General features: G+C 45.3%; 1 protein-coding gene across 9 annotated transcripts in view; it reads left to right on the top strand.

Moving 5' to 3' along the window:
* ST3GAL3 (ST3 beta-galactoside alpha-2,3-sialyltransferase 3) overlaps nt 1-22,412 on the top strand; it is a 188,175-nt gene that overhangs the window by 129,223 nt on the left and 36,540 nt on the right. For all 9 annotated transcript variants that reach the window (XR_014184203.1, XM_082054126.1, XM_082054128.1 and 6 more), the window contains 2 exons: nt 5,855-5,950; nt 10,545-10,731. Coding sequence is in view for 8 of the 9 variants with exons in the window: in XM_082054126.1 (XP_081910252.1) it covers nt 5,855-5,950; nt 10,545-10,731 (283 nt within the window). In the remaining variant the exon portion in view is untranslated. The remainder of the gene's footprint in view (nt 1-5,854; nt 5,951-10,544; nt 10,732-22,412) is intronic.

The following is a 22,412-nucleotide window of genomic DNA, read 5'->3' as shown; positions in this document are numbered from 1 at the left end:
TTTGCATTACTGATAAAGGGTTTGGTGCAAAGGTAGAAAAGTTGGGACATTCAGCCTTCATGAAATGTATTAGTATGTAAAGTCCCCAAGATATCAAGCATAAAGGAGACGTAAGGAACAATCTGGAAATGTATTTCTGTAGTATTGCAGTAACAAGGTTTGGTGGTGCATATGCTTGTAAACACACAGATACCTTGGGGAAATACTGTTTTCCTGGGAACTTCTGTGATAAATACAAAGCAGTGGATGTTGGTTGCGTAGTGCATATGCCTCACAGCCAAATACCTTCCAAGTGAGCAGGTCTTGGAGAGGAAAGATTGAAAGTGAAGCTGGGGTGGGAGAAAGCGACAAAAGAGGCATGGGATAGCAAGTCACAATGAAAGAGCCTAAAGCAGTAGTTGGATGGAGTTGCAACAGAGGGTTATTACGAGAGAGAGCCTGACTGCTGTGGGAGGTCTCCAGGCTACTACGGTGCTGCTCTTGTAAACCTGCTTGGTGAGTAGGGTGTAGATGAAGACTTGGGTATGGTTCCCAAAGTATTCTTCAGCTGTGATCTTCAGTGATTTACAGGGCTGGCAGCAATGGGTATCTGCTGTTTTGGGTTCTAGAAGAGCTGATGGAGTAGCCTAATGAGGGAAGGTGAGCTACTTTCTCACCTTGTCTCAAGCTCAAAGCAGAGACCAGCAGTTCCTCTCTGTGGCAGCTCCAGTGTGCTGGGAGCAGGACCTTGAGGTTCAGCTCATTCCCTTACTGCTCACTGGTCAAGGAGAAGGTCTAGACCTCCCCACTTTGCTCAGCTCCGTGCCACAACTGGAGATTGACCTGAGAGCTTAAAAAATGCCTTATTTTGAAAGAATTAAGTAAGATGTTCAGCTGGAGTCTGTGGGGCACGAGGGGTCAGAATAGGAGATCTTGTGATCCCTCCCACTTGTATCCTCTCTGAGGCTGATTCTAGCAGTAGGCAAAAAGCACCAGGTTCACCTGCTCTTTAGGATGGAGTTACACCAACATTTAACTTTAAGAAGCTATCTTTGCTCTTGGACTGTAGCTCCCTACCCTCTCCTTGTGCTGCCGCGATTTAAAGAGGGACTTTAAAGTGGGTCACTGAAATGACTTCAGTTTAAAAGTTTTCTCTCTTAGCTCAGGTCATTCCAGTGACTTCACGTACAGAGCTGCCCTGGCACAGCGCTGCACGGCAGGAGGAGAGAGGGCGAGCACTGCTGAGCCCATTGAAGCGAATGTTCATGTGAGCACACGCTGAACGCCGCGTTCCCAGGGGAGCGGTGGGAGAGGCAGGAGAGGTGAGATCAGAGCCATGCGTGAGAGCACAGGGAGGAAGGAAGGGATTAGAGTTGTATGGTGGGGGATCTACACCAAGCCTTTGGTCTCGTCCCCACCCAAGCTTCTCCATTTCTGTCCTCCTTCACAAAGCTGCCCCTTGAGATGTTACCTTCACTTGCCTCCCATAAGCCCTGGAAGTGAACTTGTTTGTTTGATTATCCCTGTGCCAAAAGGGCATCCTAATGCACCTTTTCTGACACAATGTACCGACATGGTGCTGAAATGAGGCAAACTCAATCCTTCCGGGTGTGCGTACACCTTTCATCATCCCGAGGCAGCTCTGCCAACTCACTCCAGCTAATCCCTCCATTGAGGAGAGTTGTGTTAATAACTAGCAGCAGCTGGAGGGCATGTGAGCAAATGCTATAATTCACGCCTGTAACATGGTGTAAGTGATGCCGTGCTTTCTTTGTTTTCTTCATGACTCCTTATTGTGGCACCTTTGTGTTGAGCTGCTCATAGTGACCTGCTTCTGCTCCGGGGTAGGAGACGGGTAAAGCTGCGGTTGTGTTTGTCAGCATCGTTGCAACTCAGCTCTGAGCTTTTCTACAGAAGATTGGAGGTCCAGGGGACTTAAGAATGAGTGTCTTTTCCTTCAGTGTTGCCGTGTTTTTCTCCCTAACACAGATGTTAGTGGGCCTCATTGTCACTTCAGAATTCTTTTGCCCTTTTTTGGCTTTTCCAGGCCCGACATCCCTGGCATTTTCACTGCTTGTTCTGTGGCTCCTCCAGTGGTCTGCCCCTCATCCACAAATCGATGAGGGCTTGGTTTCTAGTTCCACGGCTTATCTGCTGGCCGGACTTCAGTGGATTTTTTGGGTTAAATCTCTGCTGTGGTGACCCGTAAATTTCCTATGAAAAGACATAAATATAAAAGCCTGACTGACTCTTTCCTATTGCCTCCAGATGGTAATGAAGAAAAACTGAGCGTGAGTTTATAACCAAGAGGAGTCCTTACTAATGCAGCATATAACTAACAAGTGAGGAAGGAGCTTGATAGAGCAGAAGAGATGTGTGTGTCCCTCTGGCTCAGGCTGATAGCACCAGTTTAAGTAGCAGCAAGCCAGATCAAACCAGAATATGCTAAGCCTCCCTAAGCACCAGTTACCCTGAAGATGTGGTTTTTAATTATTCTGTTATATCTTTCCTCAAAGCTTTTGGTTCCAAAGTTGCGTAAAGGAAGGCTTTGTGGTTTTTCTCCCCTGACAAATCCCTCCAGAGCTTTGATAAGAGAGGAGGAGGAAGTAGCAATCGCTACAACGCATACATGTGTTTACAGAGCTATATTGTTCAAGAAAATCTGTATGAATTGCGGTTTTGGTGTAGATGAACTCAACCTCTGAGCATCTGTGTCAGGCTATACATCTGGCTGCAGGTCCCAGCTTAGGGCTTTAGGGAGGGTCTTTCTGATGTGGAAAGTCCGTGACCCTCCTTCTCTTACCACCGTGGTAGCAAACAAACCTGAGCTGTATCTGATGTGTTCAGTCCTTGAGCTCTTCTGGAAAAGAAATACAGCTTTGACATACTGTGTAAACAAACAAAGAAGTATTTACACACCTCTTTGTGGAGAAACAATTGAACTGAAACTGATGCTGCCCGCGCAGTGTTTCTCCAGCCGGTGACTTGCCTGGAACCAGCAGTGACTCTGCAGGTTTCCCATGCTCGGGCTCCATCAGTCAATGTGGTGAAGGAGCTCAGCTGCGCTGGTGCCAAGTGTCCAAACTTCTGGTGGGGATATGAGGTCAGGTGCCTGACGTCCCTGCCAAATGCTTCACTTTTACAGAGCCATCGGGTGGCCCTGCAATCTTCTCCTGTCCCACAGTGTGACTGCCAAAGCTGGTGGGACCAAGCGAGATCCTTTCTGCCAGGTCTTGATCAAAAGTCTGGGCCGTCCAGATGTGATGTGCACATCTGATGTGCAGAACACAGGCAAAGCCCAAGACTCACCTTATCTTCATCGTGTGCACCTGAAGAAAGCAATCTGCACCTGAGTACTGCTTTCTGAGCATGCAACAGAAACTTCCAGCTTTGCAATGAGAGGAAATTTAAGAAAAGGCTGCTAGAAGATCAAAGATTAGATTGCAGTGGTTAAAATCAATCTGGAGAAAATGTAAAATTACAATAGGAGAATTTGCCAGAGCCAAAGACTGGGGAAGTGAGGAGTGGGAGGGACAGGTCAGTCTAGACCTTTTCATAAGGCTCTTCTCTGAGCAGTTCTGTACTGGAGCCAAGTCAAAAGCCAGGCATCTCAGAGGTGGCCACACAGATTGTGCTTACAGGATGAGGATTACGTTCTGCAAGCCAATGGCTATAAAAAGAACATTGGAATGATATACATGAAGTCTCTGTGTAAAAGGGACCCTGCTTTGAGCAGCATTAGCTCCGCATGCTGGTCTTCCAGAGTCAGTGCTTCAGAGATCTGGTGAGAGGTTGAAAATGGTTCAGGGAGGTACTGCAAATGTGACTCAAGATCTAGGAGAGCTGCCACACCGTAAGAGGTGTGAGGAGCTCGCTCCAGTTTGTATGGTCAAGAGAAAATTCAGAATGGGCTTTGATCAGTCTACAAGTGCCGTGTGGGAAGAGGGCCATGAAGAAGGGCTCTGGAACAGCTCTGGCTGGTGGAACTGGTTCTTTTCTCTCATGCTCACCAGTCTGACCCATGACTGATTATACACATAGAGGTTGATGTTTACACACAGTGGTTTGTCACTAAGGGGATCACATGCAGATGTGGAAGGGACTGCTGACAGTAGATGGTGCTTTAATTTAGCAGAAAAGGGAAGAATGCGATTAAGTGGTTTGAGGCTGAAACACGCACATCTGTATTCAAAATTGGTAAGAGCCATCATCCTAACAGTAAGTGGGAAACATATAGAGGGGAGTGTCTATAGCGTGCAGCCTTTGGATTATAGCACGGTATTCTTCAAAACATAAAATTAAGAAAAGTTATGTCTCAGAGACAACTGGGTAGAGAAATTACAGTATTTCACCCAGCAGTGTGCTGTTTAGGAGGTCAAACTTTCTTGTCATAATCATCAAAAGAGCATATTTTGATCTGAAATTTCACTTGGCCAGAGCTGAACTGTCTTTTTTCCCTCCTGCAGCACCTTTTCCTTAATGGTTTTGGCAAAGCTGTTACCATCTTTGTCACTCAGTTGGGTGTACTTGGGGCTGACATTTTCCCTTCCCTCCTTGATACAATATTCTGCCTGCAGCAGATCTTGCCTCTACTTTCTCCCTGTCACCAGAACTGTATTTTTTTATTGTGCTGTTGTCTATAAAGTTCTTTCTCTATTATGGTTTGTTTCTCACAAACACGCACACTTCTTTGACCCTTAGGGACAGAAGCGCTGGGCTAATATAATATATTAATCTTCTTGAGGAGGTTTTCCCTTTTGGAAAGGCTGGAATCTGCAGTTAAACTTCATCCGAGCTGGGGAAGCTGTTCCTGAGTATTTCTTGGTGCTGTTAATTCTGCGCATATCTCCAACTAACGGCTCTGTCAGCGAGTTAACCCTCAGTGGTTTATCTGAGTCTTTAAGTGCACTCCAGCCCTGCTCTACAAAGACAGACCCCACATAAGCAGAGCTTTCCTCGTGCTGGCTCCTTAGACTGATTACAGTGAGGACAGCCTAGAAGAGACCACTCGACTGTGCCTGGAACTAGGAAGGCCGCCTAGCCCGGAGATCTGCTCCAAACAACTAATTGCCTTGGACCTTTTCCGAAAAAGGCTCTGCAGACACGTATTCCTTCAGTGAACTACCAGAGATGGAGGCACGTTGCCAGAAGAGCCAGCTGCGTTTGGGATTAGATGGCTGGAAAGAAGTCCTCTCTCCGTCTTCAAAATGAAATGACTTTTTAACATCTGCTGCAGAGAGTTCTCGTGACTCACAGTTCCACGAGAAACAGTTCTCTTCCTTCTCTTTCCTGTTTCTTTGTTAATTAAGGTTATTTTCCTTCCCCTTCCTCACCCATTGTGTCTCCATATATGTTTCCTACTGGACAGGAGTGAGGAAGGGTCCTTTTCTATCCATTTCATGTTTTTCTGTCTCTTGAAGTCTCGTGATAACTGCAGCAATTTAGCACTCAGCAAGGTGAGCACACCCCAGATAACCTGGCAAAATCTGCCTGCACTCAGAAAATTGCTTGGAGAGAAGACTTCCTCGCTAAGCCCTTGGTTTATTGTTATTTCAGTGCTAAATGAATAATGAGAAGGTTTAAGTAAACCGATGGGTTTGATTCAAGCCCATCATAACAGGGGTGTGGGGGGAGAGGAGCTGCTTGTCCTGACAGCTCATCTCATTAGGCCACATGTGGTGTGGGGTGTTGAAAGCAGTTTATCACGTGTAATGCCTGGGCATGATGGGGTGAGCTGGGGATCGAGTGTATCTGAGGCCTCCCCTTAATATTCTAAAAGGTTTCCTGTCTTTCTCAGATAGGTGCAAACTAAATATGTGCAGCTCAGTGTGTTTGAAGTTATGTTACAAAAATCACCTCTTTGTTTCTTCCACAGTCTCAGTTGTCGGCGGTGTATTATTGTGGGAAATGGTGGAGTACTTGCAAATAAGTCATTGGGATTAAAAATTGATGACTATGATGTTGTTGTCAGGTGAGTCTTTGCCATCACAGTTTTCTTGTTGTTTTTTCAGCTTCTCTATCAGTTCACATGCTATGCAGGCAAAGGTTAAACCTTCGCTATTGACAATATCCATTTATAAGGACATATTAAGTAATATAGAGGGGAAAAAACAAAGACCATATAAGTGTTTGTTAAAAATGGTGATCACATCAAAGGATAAAGGAACTCCTCAAGCATTCCATTTTCCACAGTTGTTCAGGAATGTGCTCCCACTTGAACCTTCTCTTCATAGCTTCCTTCTAAAAGCTGCTTCTTTTTGTGATGCCCGTAGGTGGTGAAGCAGTAAAACATACCATTGGATCTGCTCACAACTACATGCCCTGAGTAGCCCAGGGAAGTGTTATTGGTCGTACATGTGTAGCATTCCCTGGGATCCACACTTCACACTTAGGATGGGTTGGAGGGTGTTGGTCTCTTCTTCCAGGTGATAGGACAAGAGGAAATGGCCTCAAGTGGTACCAAAAATTCTTCATGAAGAGGGTTGTGAAGCAGTGGAACAGGCTGCCCAGGGAAGTGATGGAGTCACCATCCCTGGAGATGTTTAAAAGGTGTATAGACGAGGTTCTTAGGGACATGGTTCAGTACTGGAGTTAGGTTATGGTTGGACTCAATGATCCTGGGTGTCTCTTCCAACTGAAATGATTCTATGAATTCTAGGATGGGAAGAACTAAGAACAGCACAGCGTAGGCTCTTAGGCAATAGTAAGCCTCCTTGAGTAAGGACCCAGCGACGATTAAACACTTGTAGGTGCACTATAAAAGTTGTGAATACTTTGTCTCTGTTTCACTGTGGGTGATGTCGAATCAGGGAGCAGACACAGAGCTGTGTAGGAGTGGAAACAACCACAGTCAAAGTTAGGACTTCTTGCATTCGCTGAGGACCTGGATCATCGCCATCTCAGAATGCTTGAAAAACGTGCTGATATGTGAAATCACAGGTCTAGTCATAACTCTTAGTAATAAATCTGTCAAGTCAGGGAGGTGTTCTGGGTGACTGGAGATTAACAAACATAATACCTGTACTAATGGAGAGTGAGGGAGAGTGTGTGTGTAGGAGGGAAGGGGGATGTGCCCTAGGGAGCTATAGACCCATTAGTCTGACCTGAAAGAAAACATAGGGCTTTATAGCAGGTTCTGAATCATGAGTAACAAAATACTACGATGGTAAATAGGAGAAGTGGAATAAACCGCAGTGTAAGTTTATAAAAACTGTTTTAACATTGTCTAAGCTGGTATTTATTTTCCTTAGTAAGATAACTGACTTCATGTTAAAGGGAATTTAACTGATATAATCTCTCTGAACTTTAGTCAACCATGAGACATGGTGGCAAATAGCAAATTCTTAGCAAAGACAGAAGAAAGAAAAGGATTAGTAAAAGAATGTAAGGCATAGAGAAGGTGTCGTTTAGCATGGTCTCCTTTCTCTCCCATGTGCTAGTAATGGGCACACGAGGAAAGAATAGAATATACATAGAGTAATAAATACCTTCTAACTCTGGACAAAAGGACCAAGAAGATCAGTTTCAGTCCTTTGTTCCTGTGAACAGGTTCCTGCTTCCCCACGAGTGCTCTGGACACAGGAATGGCTGTTAGAACAGGATGAAACTTTTACAGCCCTTCTCCTAGTTCATCCCACTGTAAGCTGCTAGTGACGAGTTCTTATTGCTCGTCATAGTCTGGTGATTTGCAGTTATTTGAGCTGAATTAAAATTCAGTTATAGCCTCTTCGTGGGCTCAGACTGTTCAAAAAGGAGCAAAAGAACAGTTTCAATCCATCTGGACTAAGCCACCCACTAAGATTTACGTCAGAAAGTCCACTATTTAATTTCCAAATGAAAAGTTCAACCTTTTCTCTCCACATCCGTAAATCTAAGTCAGTTTGCAAGCCGAGAGGATAAGAGGGCAGCTAAGCACCTGTGCTGTTTGTGGGGTGGATGAGGGAGAAAAAAGTCAACTATAAAGGTTAAATGAAGCCAGGTGCTTGGACGTGGGACTGAGGAGATGAGGGCAGACTTCTCCTTAAATGTATCCAACTGCTTCCTTTACTCCTGGGTCAGTCCCTTGTGTCTAGCACCCTTTTTCGTGGGTGGCAAAACTCTTCTGAAGGATCAGATTTGGGACCTAGGAGGTGAATTTTAAGGGAAAAAAGGCGGTACCTTTGTGAACAAAGGAGAGATCCAGCAGTATGTGGAGCTTCTTGATGCAATGTGTGTCACCGTGTCAGGATCACTAATTGCAGCAAAAGATGTTGATCTTGTGGCGAAGCAAGCCAGATCAGCTTTGACAGTTGTAAACCAGCTTGGAGTGAGTTAGTGGCTTTTTTTTAAAAACTGGATATTATCAGATTTCAGGGCAGACGTTCCTCCCAGCTGTCACACTGTTTACCTGGCAGGAGCTGCTTCAGCAGTCAGTCATCAGTGCTCTGAAATGCCTCCTTAGAATAGATTGCAGACAGGGAGAAACAAGTACATGTCAGAAATTCCTGGTTAGAATGAGCCTGTGTTCAGGAAGGTGCAAACTCCACAGCTTGAACCCTTGCTCAGGCACAACATGCTGGTGGTTGTAAAGCTAAATCTTAACAAACCTCAGTTAGGATGCCAGGTCTCCTTGCACTGCCCATAGACAGGCACTTTTCTCCATAAGGAGTTTCAGAGTTTTTCTGTCTCACTGATGACACAGGGAGCATAGGGACACTAACACCTAACCTAGGCACCATTCAGAGCCTCCCAAATATCACTAATGTGTCACCACCAGGTGTTGTGCCTGAGCAAGGGTTCAAGCTGTGGAGTTTGCACCTTCCCGAACACAGGCTGTGGCTGCCAGAACTTCTGCCCATGGGGCCGACGGTGCCGCCTCATTAGCAGGACTCCATCCTTACAACTCCATCAGCAACTCGCGCTCTGGCCCTTTGCTGGAGACCCGAGTTCGTTTTACTTGGGGAAATGGTTTGTTTTGTTTCCTGTCTAGATGCAAAGCAGGGGTCCCGAGTTTTGGGCACTTTAACAAGGTAAGCAGCAAAACAGCAAACCCAGCAGCTGGGGATGGGAAAAACTCTGCCAAAGAGCTGCATGTAGGCATTTGAAATGACTGCAGGTGCTAAACTTCCCCCCCACTTCAAGAGGACAGATGAAAATATGTGTAACTATTAATAGCTTTCTTTACATAGTACTTTTACATTATGTAGGCTCATCTGCCCCAAAGAGACTCAATGCCTTCAAGTTTAAATAACATCCATAGCAAACGTGACTGATGTATGACTGTGCTATCAATAACAGAGGAAAAAGCAAGGGATCAGCCTGGCTGGGAGCACTGTTTTTACAGGCAGGTCCAAGCGAGGGTTTCTAAACCACAAAGAAAGGCTTCATCTCTTGTATAAATTGCGGTGGTGCTGATTCTTAAGTTGTTTTCCCTTTAGCATTTTATTCCTAATGAGAAACTAAGTATTTTTACAAAAAATACATAAGAATTTATTCTCCGGAACTCAAAATAGAATTTCAGGTTGTATACAGGGATTTTCTTCTACTAAAATGTTTCCCGCCTAAAATGCTTACCCAGCCTCAAAAAGACAAGTCCAGATCCTCATTAACATTCCTACACAGCAAAATTTGCAGTCCATAAGCACTTTAAAGTGTATTGAACTACCCTAAGTCCAGGAGGCTGCAATAATTCAAGCAGGCAGTGCTGTTCCATCAGGGGCTGCTGTTTGATGTCAGCAAGATTTGTATTCCAAGTTACTTCAAATTTCCTCAGCTTTGGGTTTCTGGTTTTGAATAGAAGTTCTGAGCAGCTTTACTGTCATAAAGTTATCATTGTTGTTGACACCAGAGCGGTTTGGGAAAAAAACTTTGTCCCTGAGGGGTGTTTTAAGAAAAGCACAGCTTGACACATAGCAATCCCTTAGAAATCAGTGTGCCCGAGAGCAAAGCTGGGTGTCTGTTTGGGTGTTTGCAGCGTGGGATGCGCTTCACAGCAGAAACTCCTCGGGCCGGTGTGACCGCAGCGGTGCTGAGCCTTACCCAGCCTCTCCCTTTGCGCTGGCATTCTGCATGGGCCGCTTTGGGGAATTAAACCAGGTGGAGATTGTTCCTTTGGTTTCTTTTTCAGATTATTAGCTGGCTTGGTTCCCTAAACAGTCTCACTGCAGATAAGATGAGCAGCGTAAGCTCTGGACTGGGAGAAGGAGACCAGTTTAAATCCACTTAAACTGCCATCCTCTATTTCAGCCCAGCCTTGCAGAATCCAAGTAAGATATCCCAGGAGTGTTGGGATGTTAAAATATTAATGCTTAGTTTGTAATTCTAAATTTGCAAGGAAAATATTTTTCAGTTTCCTTTTCCAAAGCTTCCAACCTGATTTAAGTCACAAAGAGCAGATACGCAGAAAAGGTTTGCGTTATATTCAGTGAAATAATTTAAATAGCTCCTAATTAAACTGTTGTCACTTGATATAAAGCTTCATAAATGTGATGAAGAGCTGCACGAGTTAACATTTGCTGCTGTACCAGCTGCGTGTACCTGAGCGCGAGTGGGAATCCATGGCAGTGTCTCCTCTGGTTGCCTTGCAGGCTGAACTCGGCTCCGGTGAAGGGCTTTGAAAAAGATGTGGGTGGCAAGACGACCCTCCGGATCACATATCCTGAAGGTGCAATCCAGAAAATGGAGCAGTATGAGAAGGATTCCCTGTTTGTTCTGGCGGGATTCAAGTGGCAGGATTTCAAGTGGCTGAAATACATTGTTTACAAGGAGAAAGTGGTAAGAACACTGTCAGCTGATGTTGTGAAGGTCACCTAATTAGAAGGGGTGGGCAGACATGATATCACAGTCATACTTGCCACGTTCTGGTCTGAGGAGAGTTCATCTCTGTGTCCTGTTGCATTTATGTGAAGGCTTTTTCTACCTCCATGGGCTTCAGCTTTAATGAAATATGTTTTACAAACACATCTCTCTTTAACATGACCTTGCATCACAGGTGAGGCTCTCTATTAAAGATTATGTTAGTGTGTACCATGAGAATTTAATTTTTATTTATTTTAAAGAGCATATAAAAGGACCAGCTTTTACGTTGGTTTTGTGGACTCTTAGGATGTAAGAGTAGAGGAAACAGCAATGACAAGGGAAAGAAATAGGAGTTTGGAGATAAGAATGTGATGGCACAGGAGGGAAGAAGACAGCAGCAGCACAACTTGTTGAAAAGGGTGAGGTCCACAGACTCATTGTGACCCCCTAATAGCACAAGCCATTGTATTTTCCTGTATAATTGCTATACTGAGATTCACTATTTGTGTTTGGCTAAAGTATCACCCAGAAGAACAGTTTCAAGTCTAATTTGAAAACATTGAATTGTTGAATCCACAGCTTTGCCCATGTAAATATTTTGTCCCAGTCAGTTTCGTTAATGCCCTCTGAAGAAATATGGACTTGTTAATAGTCACGGTTGTTCTCTGTAATTCACCCATGCTGAATGGAATCAGGTTGTAATCACTGACTTCTCATTCAGGGGATGGTTTGTCTTTTATCTGTTGTCATGAAATCCAGAATAAATGTCCTCTACTTGCATATAGTTGTTGTTTTACAAATCCTATGTATCTGGTTTCAAATGTTCTTTAAGGCTTTTTCAACCAGTAACCAGACAAATGGGTTAATGTTCAGAGGATGGGATGTTATATCCTGTGTTTAGAGACAGAGAGAGGAGGTTGGCAGCTCACCATATGCAGAATGAAGCAGTCTGGAAGTATAATTGTATACAGTTGTTACCTAGATGGCCTTAAGAGCTCATACTTTGCTCTTGTCTCACACTGGCACCAACTTGACATAATTTTCCTGGTACCAGATGGATGAAGTTACCCGTGAGCCTCTGAACAAGCACAAGTGGCCTTTCTTAGCATGAATAATTGAGTAATTTTCTTTGGTTTATTTCATGCTTTTGTTCTTCATTTTGGGCAAGGAAAAGCCCTGGCAGTGTCAGAGCCCTTCAACCTGACCACACAGTTGTAGGAACTCCTACTGTTTAGCCTGAGGTTCAAAGGATTATTGGTTTGCTTCAAAACAAATTGAATTTCCACCTGATGCTTGCAGTCATGCAGTCATCACTAGATTCTAATGTGGCATGGATTCTATGCAGCAAACAGTTTGTTAGAACTTGCTAGAAGATTGGGGAGAGCAAGTAATCTAGAGTGCTTCAGTGCCCGGCTTAGCAGAGAGAAGAAAGAACTTGAGCTTCTTGCACTGCATATTACTTGAGTGCTCTTGTGATTGGCTGCTTATCCTTCATTTCTTTGGAATAAACACCCTATTTTTTTCAGTTCTTGTAGGTGATGTTTTCCAGATCTCTTAATTCCTGTTGCTCTTTTGAATGCCTGCAGCTGATTCATCCTTTTCGTAAAGAGCAGCACCCAAAAATTTACAGAGTACAGCAAATAGAGAGCAGGAAACAGCTACTTCACTCTAGCCTTGCAGTTCTCATTCTTTGTACATCCACTGCTTTTTCTGCCTTTCCCACAATAGCCTGGGACTGAAGGTGAGTGTCCAGGTCCTCGAGGCTCCAGATCTCAGGAAGAACTGGAGAGCAGCTGCTTCCCCAGCTCCTCACCGTGTGCATCGGCTCCTCCTGCCCGGGGCAGCACCGTGCGCTCATCCCTACCAATTCTTTCCTTCAGAGCACGTCTCCAATTTGCCAAGTTCCTTTGGCAGACCTTTGCAGCATACCTGCCATTCTTTCCAGATTCATGTCCCCTGCAATTTAATAAACATACTTCTTACTCCACCATCCAGGTTGATAATGAAAACACTAAACAAAGTTGGTTCCTAGGCAGACCCCAAAGCTATAACATCCTTCCATTTCTATAGCGAGCCCACTGAGAACTCTTCCTTTATAGATTTTTTGTCCACTTCTCAAATTGTATCACAGTAGTATCATTAATAACATTTTTTGGCATGTTTGTGAAAGTGATATGTCAGGACCCTTACTGAATTCCAGTTCATGTCTTGCTTCTCTGCTATGATACTTTTTTTTCCTGCATAAAGAAATACTATTTTTTATTCACTAATGATTCCCTCTTAACAAATCCACCTGGGTTGCTACTCGTCTTTGTTATTTTTTCCAGGCGCTTACAAATAATGAATCTTGCTATTCTGAGGACTGAAATCAAAGATCGACTCTCTTCCCTTTTTTGCCTCCATAAGTCTAGACGCTGCTTTCATCCATTTTTCAGTCCTTTGACACCCTACCTGTTCTACACGAGTTCCCAAAGGGAACTGTTGCTGGTTTTGAGGCTGCTGAGCCAGTTCATTGAGTACTTCAGGATGCGGTCCAAGTGACTGGAAAACATCTGCCTTGTCCTCTCTACTCTGATCTCTGTTTGAGGCTGAGATCTTGCTGTCACTGGCTTTCGCTGCAAGCAGGTGGCTAGCACAGCTGCTTTTTCTAGTGGAGATAGATGCAAAAAGTGCTGTCTTTTAGCTAGAAGCAGCAATGTGATGGAGAAATAACAGTGCTATGGGATAAGGCGTGGGTGTCTGTTCTGGTAGTGAGCGCTAGTATTTTGATCAGTGTGTGGTAAGTTCAAAATCACAAATGCCTGCGCAGTGCGCTCTGTGGAGAGTTTCTGTTTCCTTCCCAGAGATTTCCGAGAGAAAAGGGAGTTTCTTCCTCACCTGGATTCATCTAGAGGCACTTGCTTGACCTCGGAGCTCTGTGTTCCACTGCTGCTTTTTCCTTATCTGAGATGAGGCCTGCTGAAGAGCACGACCTCCTCAAAAAATGGGCTGAACTCTGCTTTCTAATGTTTCCTTTGCCCCTGACTGTTGATAACTGCAGGTGTCCGTGGTAGTGTCACAGGTGGGGTATGAGACTTTCTGAATTCCTCCAGACACCAGACCTGGAGTTGCTTGGACCTGCTTCACCAGAGATTCTGGGCCAGTTACTAGGAGCCTTGCTTAGTCCTCTGTTGAGTAAGTTAAATCAAAGGGAGTCTAGCAGAGAAAGAGCCAATGAAAGGCGAATGGCTATTTATTGCTGGGGTCAGTGGTCAGGTAAGCTTATTCTCCCTGCAGCTGAGAGGGATTTGCTCTGTGTTATGTTAGTCTTTTGGCAGCACTTGCACGCTGAGGAAGGGATAAGTACTTTGTAGAGAGGAGGATTTTCAGGAGATGTTATAAGGAAAAGGAATCAGTGTGATTCAGAAGCAGCAGCAGAACGGGGAGGCAAAGGGTTTGATGTGTCACACACAGTCTGGTGCAACAGCCCCCTGGAGATCTGTGTGGTACCTTGGTGCCCTCAGAGACACTACAAGCAGAAAGAGGAGCACTGGAATAGGGACTAAAGGGAAAGTAAAAGCTCAACTCCTTTTATTTCACACTAAACCAGAAATATCTAGAAGCAAATAAAAACCTGAGACAAAAGAATAATCTAGAAAAGGGACAGGTTTGGCTAAATATTCATACTTCACTAGCAGCAAAACCAAGGTAGTTTCCCTCACAGAGTTCTGGGCGACCTGACACTCAAAATTCTGAGTGTGGTAGCAAGTTAGGGCAGTACTGTATCACTGCAGAGTATAGACCTGCATGTAAAGGGAAATTTGGGTGAATCTAGGCAATTAAAATCCTTGTAATCTGATTTTGGTCATTTGACAAGCATTAGAATAAGCTGAAGGAGAAAGTGATTGCACTTGTTGCAGGTAAATGGGGAAAAAGGAGTCTGGGATGGAGAAAGGTGACATGTTGAGCAAAGGGGAGGATTGCACCGTGCTGACCTAATATGTCAGTGTACAAGTGGAAGGGAAGTGGGCTGGAGTCCCACAGCCTGCAGTCGCGGGAACCCGTGGCTGTTGCAGAAGGGTCACAGATGTGAGTCGTCCGTGCGTCTGCGTGACTGGTCTGGCAGTGCTGGCTTGCAGTCATTGCTGCAAGGGCTTCCTGACACTTCCAGGCAACCCTCCTCTGATGACACAGCTGCTGCTAGTGCTTCCCCAGGGGAGGATTGCTCAGGGACAGCCACTTGGAACAGTGACACTCTCTCCTGGACTGTTCTTTTTGCCAAGAGATGTTACCCATACGTATTGTGTCCCACCTTGCTGCTTCTCACCACTTGTACCCTCCTGCATCACCCCGGGTCTCTCAGTGCTAGAAGGTCTTCCTGAAAACCCAAAGTACCAGGGGAATTACAGGGAGGAGGTCTTTGGCCATAACAGAATCACAGAATGTCAGGGGTTGGAAGGGACCTGGAAAGCTCATCCAGTGCAATCCCCCCATGGAGCAGGAACACCCAGATGAGGTCACACAGGAAGGTGTCCAGGCGGGTTGGAATGTCTGCAGAGAAGGAGACTCCACAACCCCCCTGGGCAGCCTGGGCCAGGCTCTGCCACCCTCACTGAGAAGAAGTTTCTTCTCAAATTTTAACTGGAACCTCTTATGTTCCAGTTTGAACCCATTACCCCTTGTCCTATCATGGGTTGTCACCGAGAAGAGCCTGGCTCCATCCTCCTGACACTCATCCTTTATATATTGATCCCCATGAATGAGTCACCCCTCAGTCTCCTCTTGTCCAGCTCCAGAGCCCCAGCTCCCTCAGCCTTTCCTCACACGGGAGATGCTCCACTCCATTCAGCATCATTGTTGCCCTACGCTGGACCCTCTCCAGCAGTTCCCTGTCCTTCTGGAACTGGGTCATTCTACTCTGTTCTGCTGGAGAAGAATTAAAATAATGGTCAAAAACGGAAACTTTCACTGTTGTGTTGAGGGTAGATGCTTCCTGAAACAGAAGAATCTGCAAGTGCCACTTATGCAAACGAGCCATCGCCGCCTGGGGCTGAGGCCGATTCCAGGGTGGTTTGTTGCCGTGTTAGTGAATCACAAGGAGCTCTCATGCTTGCCAGGGCTCACTTCCCTGAACATCTGGCACATGGTGGCAAAGCAGCCAAGTGAGGGCAAAGGTTTCACTAGAAATTGGCAGCTCACAAACTTCCTTCTCATGTGGTAATGAGCCTGCAGACGCTTCCAGCAGGAATCTCTGCAGCCTTTGCCAGGAGGAGTCACTTGCGCAGTAATTGCGTGCGGCACCTTGAAGCTCCCTTTGATAGTGAAAGTCATGGGAGCGAGTGAGCACCTGCCTGCCAGAGAGGCCATTTGGGCTGTCTGGCCCTTGCAGGGACATGTCTCTGATGACTTGCACCCTGCGGTGATGCCATCTGAAAAGCAGTTGTCCTCCAGCAGATGTTGATACTCCAGCATGTGGCTCTTGCTTATGGAGATTTCACGGCTGTAGCGACACTGGATAATATTTTTTTTAAAATGTTTTATTTGGGAACTACTTTTCTGCTTGAAGTCAACAGGTTACTCCTAGCCCTACGAAAACATATGTTACAATACCTTCCTGCCTTGATCAGGCTGCCTTACTGTGCTAGAGCCAAGGCTGGACTGCCGCCAGAGCCCTCACTGTCTGCTGAGCTTTTGTTTAGAGCTTCTCTTCTTCCATTAGTTAATGGCCTTGTCATGCTACGTGTTTGCTAGGGCAGACTGTGAACATCACAGGCTCGTAGTACACTGCAGATTCCTTGGAGTCTGAAATAGCCTTGCCTGGGGGCTGTTCTGCATCCCTGAAAAAAATATGAGGAGCCACCATGCTCTTCTGTTGGCTTGAGGAAAATAGTGAGGCTGTGAATCTGTTCTTGCTGGCCAAGCCCAAGCAAAGCTTCATCCTCATGTGTGTATTTCCAGCTTGTTTAGAACCTTGAGCAGGCAGCTTCTCTGGGTCTGAACCAGGAAAGGAGAACCTGCATTTTCTAGCACTATTACTTGCCTTTGGTGACAAATGCAGTGGCCACTGCCACTGACAGTTTCACTCCAGAGTCTGCTTCTGGATTGCAATACTTCCTTTCCCTTTCCTTCTCCTAAAGGCTTGTTGTTTTAAAATATTTCATATACGGTTGGTCTTTTCAGTTTCAAAGACTGTGAGAAGGACTCTGTAAATCCACCACTAGTTATCTTAATGCATTATGATTATGAAGCTTGGTTATGGATTTGTGATGCCTGATCCTGTGCTGAGACAGAGCTCCAGCCCATCTGCTTAGAGATGTGCCTGGGTATGTGTTGCCTTGTGTCCTCCTGCTCTCCTTGGGCTCAAATAGAAGGGGACAGAAACTGGGCTTGCTGCTCCATCATAAATGAAAGAAAGCTTTTGAATGGGGAAAGCTTACAGGTTGTCCTATTTTTTTCACAAATTTGAGTTTTCCTCCAAATAGTAATTTATAAATAATACTTTCAGAAGTATGCGATGTGCTGGTGAGTAAGGCAGGCGATGTGCATAAAGGACATGATGAGGCTTGCACCAGAGGAGAGGCAGGAAAGCCTTTTCAGGGTGATTGTCCTGTGGTCCCAGCAAAGAGAGCAAAAGGCCGTTACTGCCTGCAGAGCGTGAGGGGATTTTTAGGAGCAATTAATAGCAGAGAATTGCTTATCACATCGTCAGGATGGTTCAGTGCCTGCTTCAACGCAGTTGAACCATTACTAGATGTTGAAGCGGAGAAAATGCCTTGTAATAAATTGGAAACATGATGCGGACTCCTCTGACTGAGAAGATGTGGGAGGGTCTGCATGATGTGTTCTGTGCAGAATATTACATGTTCCTTTGGCAGAGAGTACCTAGGAGTTAGTTTGTCTTTGTGGAATTATTCTTAGGACAACACTGACTATTTTTTAGGTTTTCATCTGTTTCTGGCTGTGCAGAAGGCTGGTCCATACTACCTGAGGGGTTGTGCTCCCAAAATCAGGGTCTGCTCCCCCAGTACAGTGCAGGGGTGGGAATGGCCCAAGGGAACCAAGGAAGACTTGCATACAAAAAAGCAATTCCTTCTCTGTAGCTGGTCTAGGAGACCAGAGCCATTTCCAGAAGATGTAAGATGTATGAGTGCTGGTGCTCTATGAGAGAAGGTGAGCCAGTTTTTTTCCACTCATGGTTAGAAGAGAGGCTAGAAAACATATGGGTATGCTATATAAAATCTTGCCCTTGCAGACCAGAAGAGGGAGAAGAACTTAGTTCTGTATTGTATAGCTTTTAACAAGCTTTTGGGTAGCGCTGTGGTGAGGACCATACAGGAACCTCACTAGACAAATGACCCAGTTTGCAAAAATGGGCCTTGGGGGAGACTTCCTGGCCAGATTCCCAAAGGAAGGTTGTTGGTATGGAAAGTGCAGGCTGGAGCTTGCCCTAAATACATACCTGCATGCAACAGCATAATAAGATTAGGCAGGTCACTACATAGCTGAGAGCTGTTCCCACCCAGGCATACTTGGTGTATCTGTAAGTACACTGTCAGGCATCTGCTGGTGACAGGGGCTGCCCTGATGCTGTTGCATGTGCCTGTGTAGCATTTAATATTATCAGATAGATGCACGCTGGACAATAAATAAAAGTTGTCCACCTGGATTGGATCGTCATCAATATCCACAAGTGTGTAGCCACATTCACCTGAGCTTCTGGGGCAGATGGAGAAGAAAAAATACCCATAAGTACACTCTTTTCTGGATGAAAAAAAAAATCCAGCTATCAAAAGTTTGTGATGTATATATATTAGTAGGAATAGCATCATTGATTACCCCAATTTTAAACAGTTTCTCCTTAAAATTCAAATAAAACTACATTGGCATGCCTGCCCTTCCAGTAATTCCCTCACCATGCATGGGGTTTGTTCTTTTTTTGTTCCTTGCTTTGCTTGCTAATACCTAACTCCAATTTTCCTTGCACTATACCTCCTAGTAAAAGATGAGAAGCATTTACTCATGCTAGGCTTCAGTAGTCCTTAAAGAACCTTTATCTCACATCTGCCAAGACAGCATCATCTTCATTTCTGGCTCAGTAATCCTCATTGTAACGTGAAAACTGGAGAACTCCAGTCAGATTTGTATTCTTCTTTAGTTCCTTTTCCTTCACATCATTATTAAATTGAGAGATCCAAGCAGAATTTGCCCCCTGAAGAGACTGAATAATTGCCTTAGCAGGGTATCTTTTCTCGCATTACCTCACCGTCTTGCTTTATCCTGAGACAATTTGTTCCTAAAATTGTCATCTCCTAATATCTTCTGATGTCTGCTGCCATCCGACTGACAGGTGCTGCCCTTTCCTAGATACTTGATCACTCCTTCCTTCTTCATCCATGACTCAATCGAAGTCAAAAAAGAGAGATAATTTAAAGGGTTGTAGTTCTTCCACATCTCTTCAATCAAAAAGCCAGTGTGAGTGAGGGCCAAGTGAAGAGCTAGTGCAGCTGTCTCGAAAAGCGTGGGGAGGGTGCTCATGTTGCACTCGCCCTCTTTGGTAGGCACTGGCAGACTTCAGACATCAATATTACGCAAGTCCTGGTAGGTGCACGTCAAGGGCATAGTGCTTGTAAACTCAGGTTATACTGGTCAGCTACACTGATCAAAGATAGACTTGGAATATCTGAGGCAGTGTAAAGAAATTTATTCCAAATCTGATGCCGTTCTTAATGAAACACACAATTCTGTAAACAGCAGAAGTAATGAAATTGCCCTGTTGCCTGTGGATTTATGTCCTGCTCCCTTATGCCTCCCTCAGTACTCTCAGATTTGCCCCATCTCATAAATACCCGGTATGCTCCATCCTCCCTTTGATCCCTGACTACTGCCTGGTGGTTGCATGCTGGCCAAGACATGCTTGTTCACTAGCCCATACGAATGTGATTGGGCACGTGGCCGACCAAATGAACAGATAAGAGCTGAACTCGCACAGCATCGTCTCCACCTGGCCTCCCATGCAGACACGTGGGTGGTTCTTGCATCCAATGTGCATGGCTGTGCCACCAGTGCAGCCCGTGCCTGCTGAGGATATTGCACTGCCCACATGTGCAGCAGATGTTCCTCTGTACTGGAGCAGCGCTTTGTGGATCCAGCACATGGAGGAAGTCAGAGAACATCTTCAACAGTGAAACTGAGACATGGCCCAGAGGGTATCAGCTATTCATGCAAGCGTTAGTGGAATAAAGATGTTCTGTGTTAACACTTCAGTAAAGAACTACAGGAATCATTTGAAGTCTGCAAAGCGTCCCTTAGTCTAAGAGATTTGAGTTCGATTTATTTAGCTTATGCATGAGATTTTGGGGAGATTGACTTGTAGTCTCTATGTACCTAGAGGGAACATTTAATCTCAGAAGATTTTTTTTAATTTAGTAGGAAGACGTATATCTGAAGCTAGGCAAACGACCAAAAAAGGCAGTGCATTTATATCAGTATAATTATTTTTGCTACATCTGCCCTGTAGGCTTGATGAATTTGTTCTTGAAGCCTTAAAACCAAGACTGGAAATCTTGGTAAAGTTCTGCTCAAGCAGTGTGAGAGTGCAGGGCTGGAAGGAGAAGTTGCTGATGGAGGGATCGCTGCTCCCTGCTCTGCAGGACACCCAGCGGGATGTCGGCAGGATCTCTCTTGGCCTTTTGAGCCATGCTGATAAGAAATAGCAGAATGTGGTGGCTGGGAGCCGAAGCTACTGACACCGTCTTCTGAAATACAGACTTAATCCAGTACCTGGGAAAATTCTGTTTCCTGAGATTATAACAAAAAAGTGTAGGGTCTTGCATCTGGGTAGGAACAACCCCAGGTTCCAGTATAAGTTGGGGAACAACCTGTTGGAGAGCAGTGTAGGAGAAAGGGACCTGGGGGTCCTGGGGACAGCAGGGTGACCATGAGCCAGCACTGGGCCCTTGTGGCCAGGAAGCCAATGGTACCTGGGCTGGATTAGAAGGGGGGTGGTCAGTAGGTCAGAGAGGTTCTCCTGCCCCTCTGCTCTGCCCTGGGGAGACCACACCTGGAATCTTGTGTCCAGTTGTGGCCCCTCAGTTCCAGCAGGACAGGGAACTGCTGGAGAGAGTCCAGCGCAGCCACCAAGATGCTGCAGGGAGTGGAGCATCTCCCGTGTGAGGAAAGGCTGAGGGAGCTGGGGCTCTGGAGCTGGAGGAGACTGAGGGGTGACCTCATTAATGTTTACAGATATCTAAAGGGTGAGTGTCAGGAGGATGGAGCCAGGCTCTTCTTGGTGACAACCAATGACAGGACAAGGGGTAATGGGTTCAAAATGGAACACAAAAGGTTCCAGTTAAAATTGAGAAGAAACTTGTTCCCAGTGAGGGTGCCAGAGCCTGGCCCAGGCTGCCCAGGGGGTTGTGGAGTCTCCTTCTGTGCAGACATTCCAACCCGCCTGGACACCTTCCTGTGTAACCTCATCTGGGTGTTCCTGCTCCATGGGGGGATTGCACTGGATGAGCTTTCCAGGTCCCTTCCAACCCCTGACATTCTGTGATTCTGTGATTACCCAGGATGGGGCTGCACTCTTGGGTTTCCTTCTGACCATCCTGTTCTGTGACTCTGGGAACTCCTGTCCTCACTCTCTATGACCCGTTTATTCGCTCTGAGGAGCAGGACAGCAATCCAGTAATACCCTTGACAGCTTTTCATGACAGTGAATTATTTGCTTCACCCAGTTGTCTGCAAGGGTCACAGCAAAATGTTCTCTTCCTGGGGCACAATTAGCCAGACCCATTTCTGCATCCCAAGGGAGAAGCTTTATGGAGTCTGAGGTGAACAACCTCCAGCATCACACAATTCCCCAGAATTTCCCTTCAGAAGGTATTACAACACCACAGGATCCTGTGAGTCCACCTGTGTGCAGTGTGAAGACTCACAGAGGTGGGGAAAACACTGATTCGATTTTGTAAATAAAGTCACATGCTTTCCATCAATGGCTGAAAAAAGACTCCCTTTTCACAGCTCCAGGAATTTTGCTATCTGCATTTGTTTTTTCTTTAAACTGAAAAAAAGAAAAAGTCTGAACAGTAAATATTTATCCAAGATGTGTGGTTGTTAATATGATCCAGTCTTCAGTCATTTTGAATGGTGTCATGATGACAGATGTTAATTCAGAAAGGAATAGATTGGACGATTTATGCCTGAAACACATGTGTTCCTTGGCGTGCTCCATGGATTTCTTGCATAGTTAGTGCTGTCTGAGCAATTTGTAACATTTTCTCTGCCTCGAAGCACTGATGGCTCCAGGACAGGGGCTTGACCTATATCTCCAATTTGCTATCATAAACACTGAGTTAACTAAACTCCCCATGTGCTGTTACCTTCCTAAATGTATCTCTCCCCCTTTGCTCCGGCTGTGTGTGGTGCGTCTGGTTCGTCCCAAGAACAGGAGCTGCTCGCAGTTATTTAACGTGAACACTTCTCTGACAACAGAAATGAAAATAAACCAAGCCCCGTGAAGGTAATAAGCAAGAGAGAGATTCTGGGAAGGCCTCACTTTTTTTTGGTAGCTTTTTATAGTTGTGAATTTATGGGATGTGCCTAAGGGGTGTTTCTTCTCTTCTTAGTTAAAGCTAGGTTTGTAAAAGTGTTAGGTTTTGTTTGTTTAATCAGAGACATAA

Source organism: Streptopelia decaocto, assembly GCF_964273445.1.
Source record: "Streptopelia decaocto genome assembly, chromosome: 5".
In the NCBI taxonomy this organism is placed as follows: Eukaryota; Metazoa; Chordata; class Aves; order Columbiformes; family Columbidae; genus Streptopelia; species Streptopelia decaocto.
This window is presented reverse-complemented; position numbering and strand designations above follow the sequence as displayed.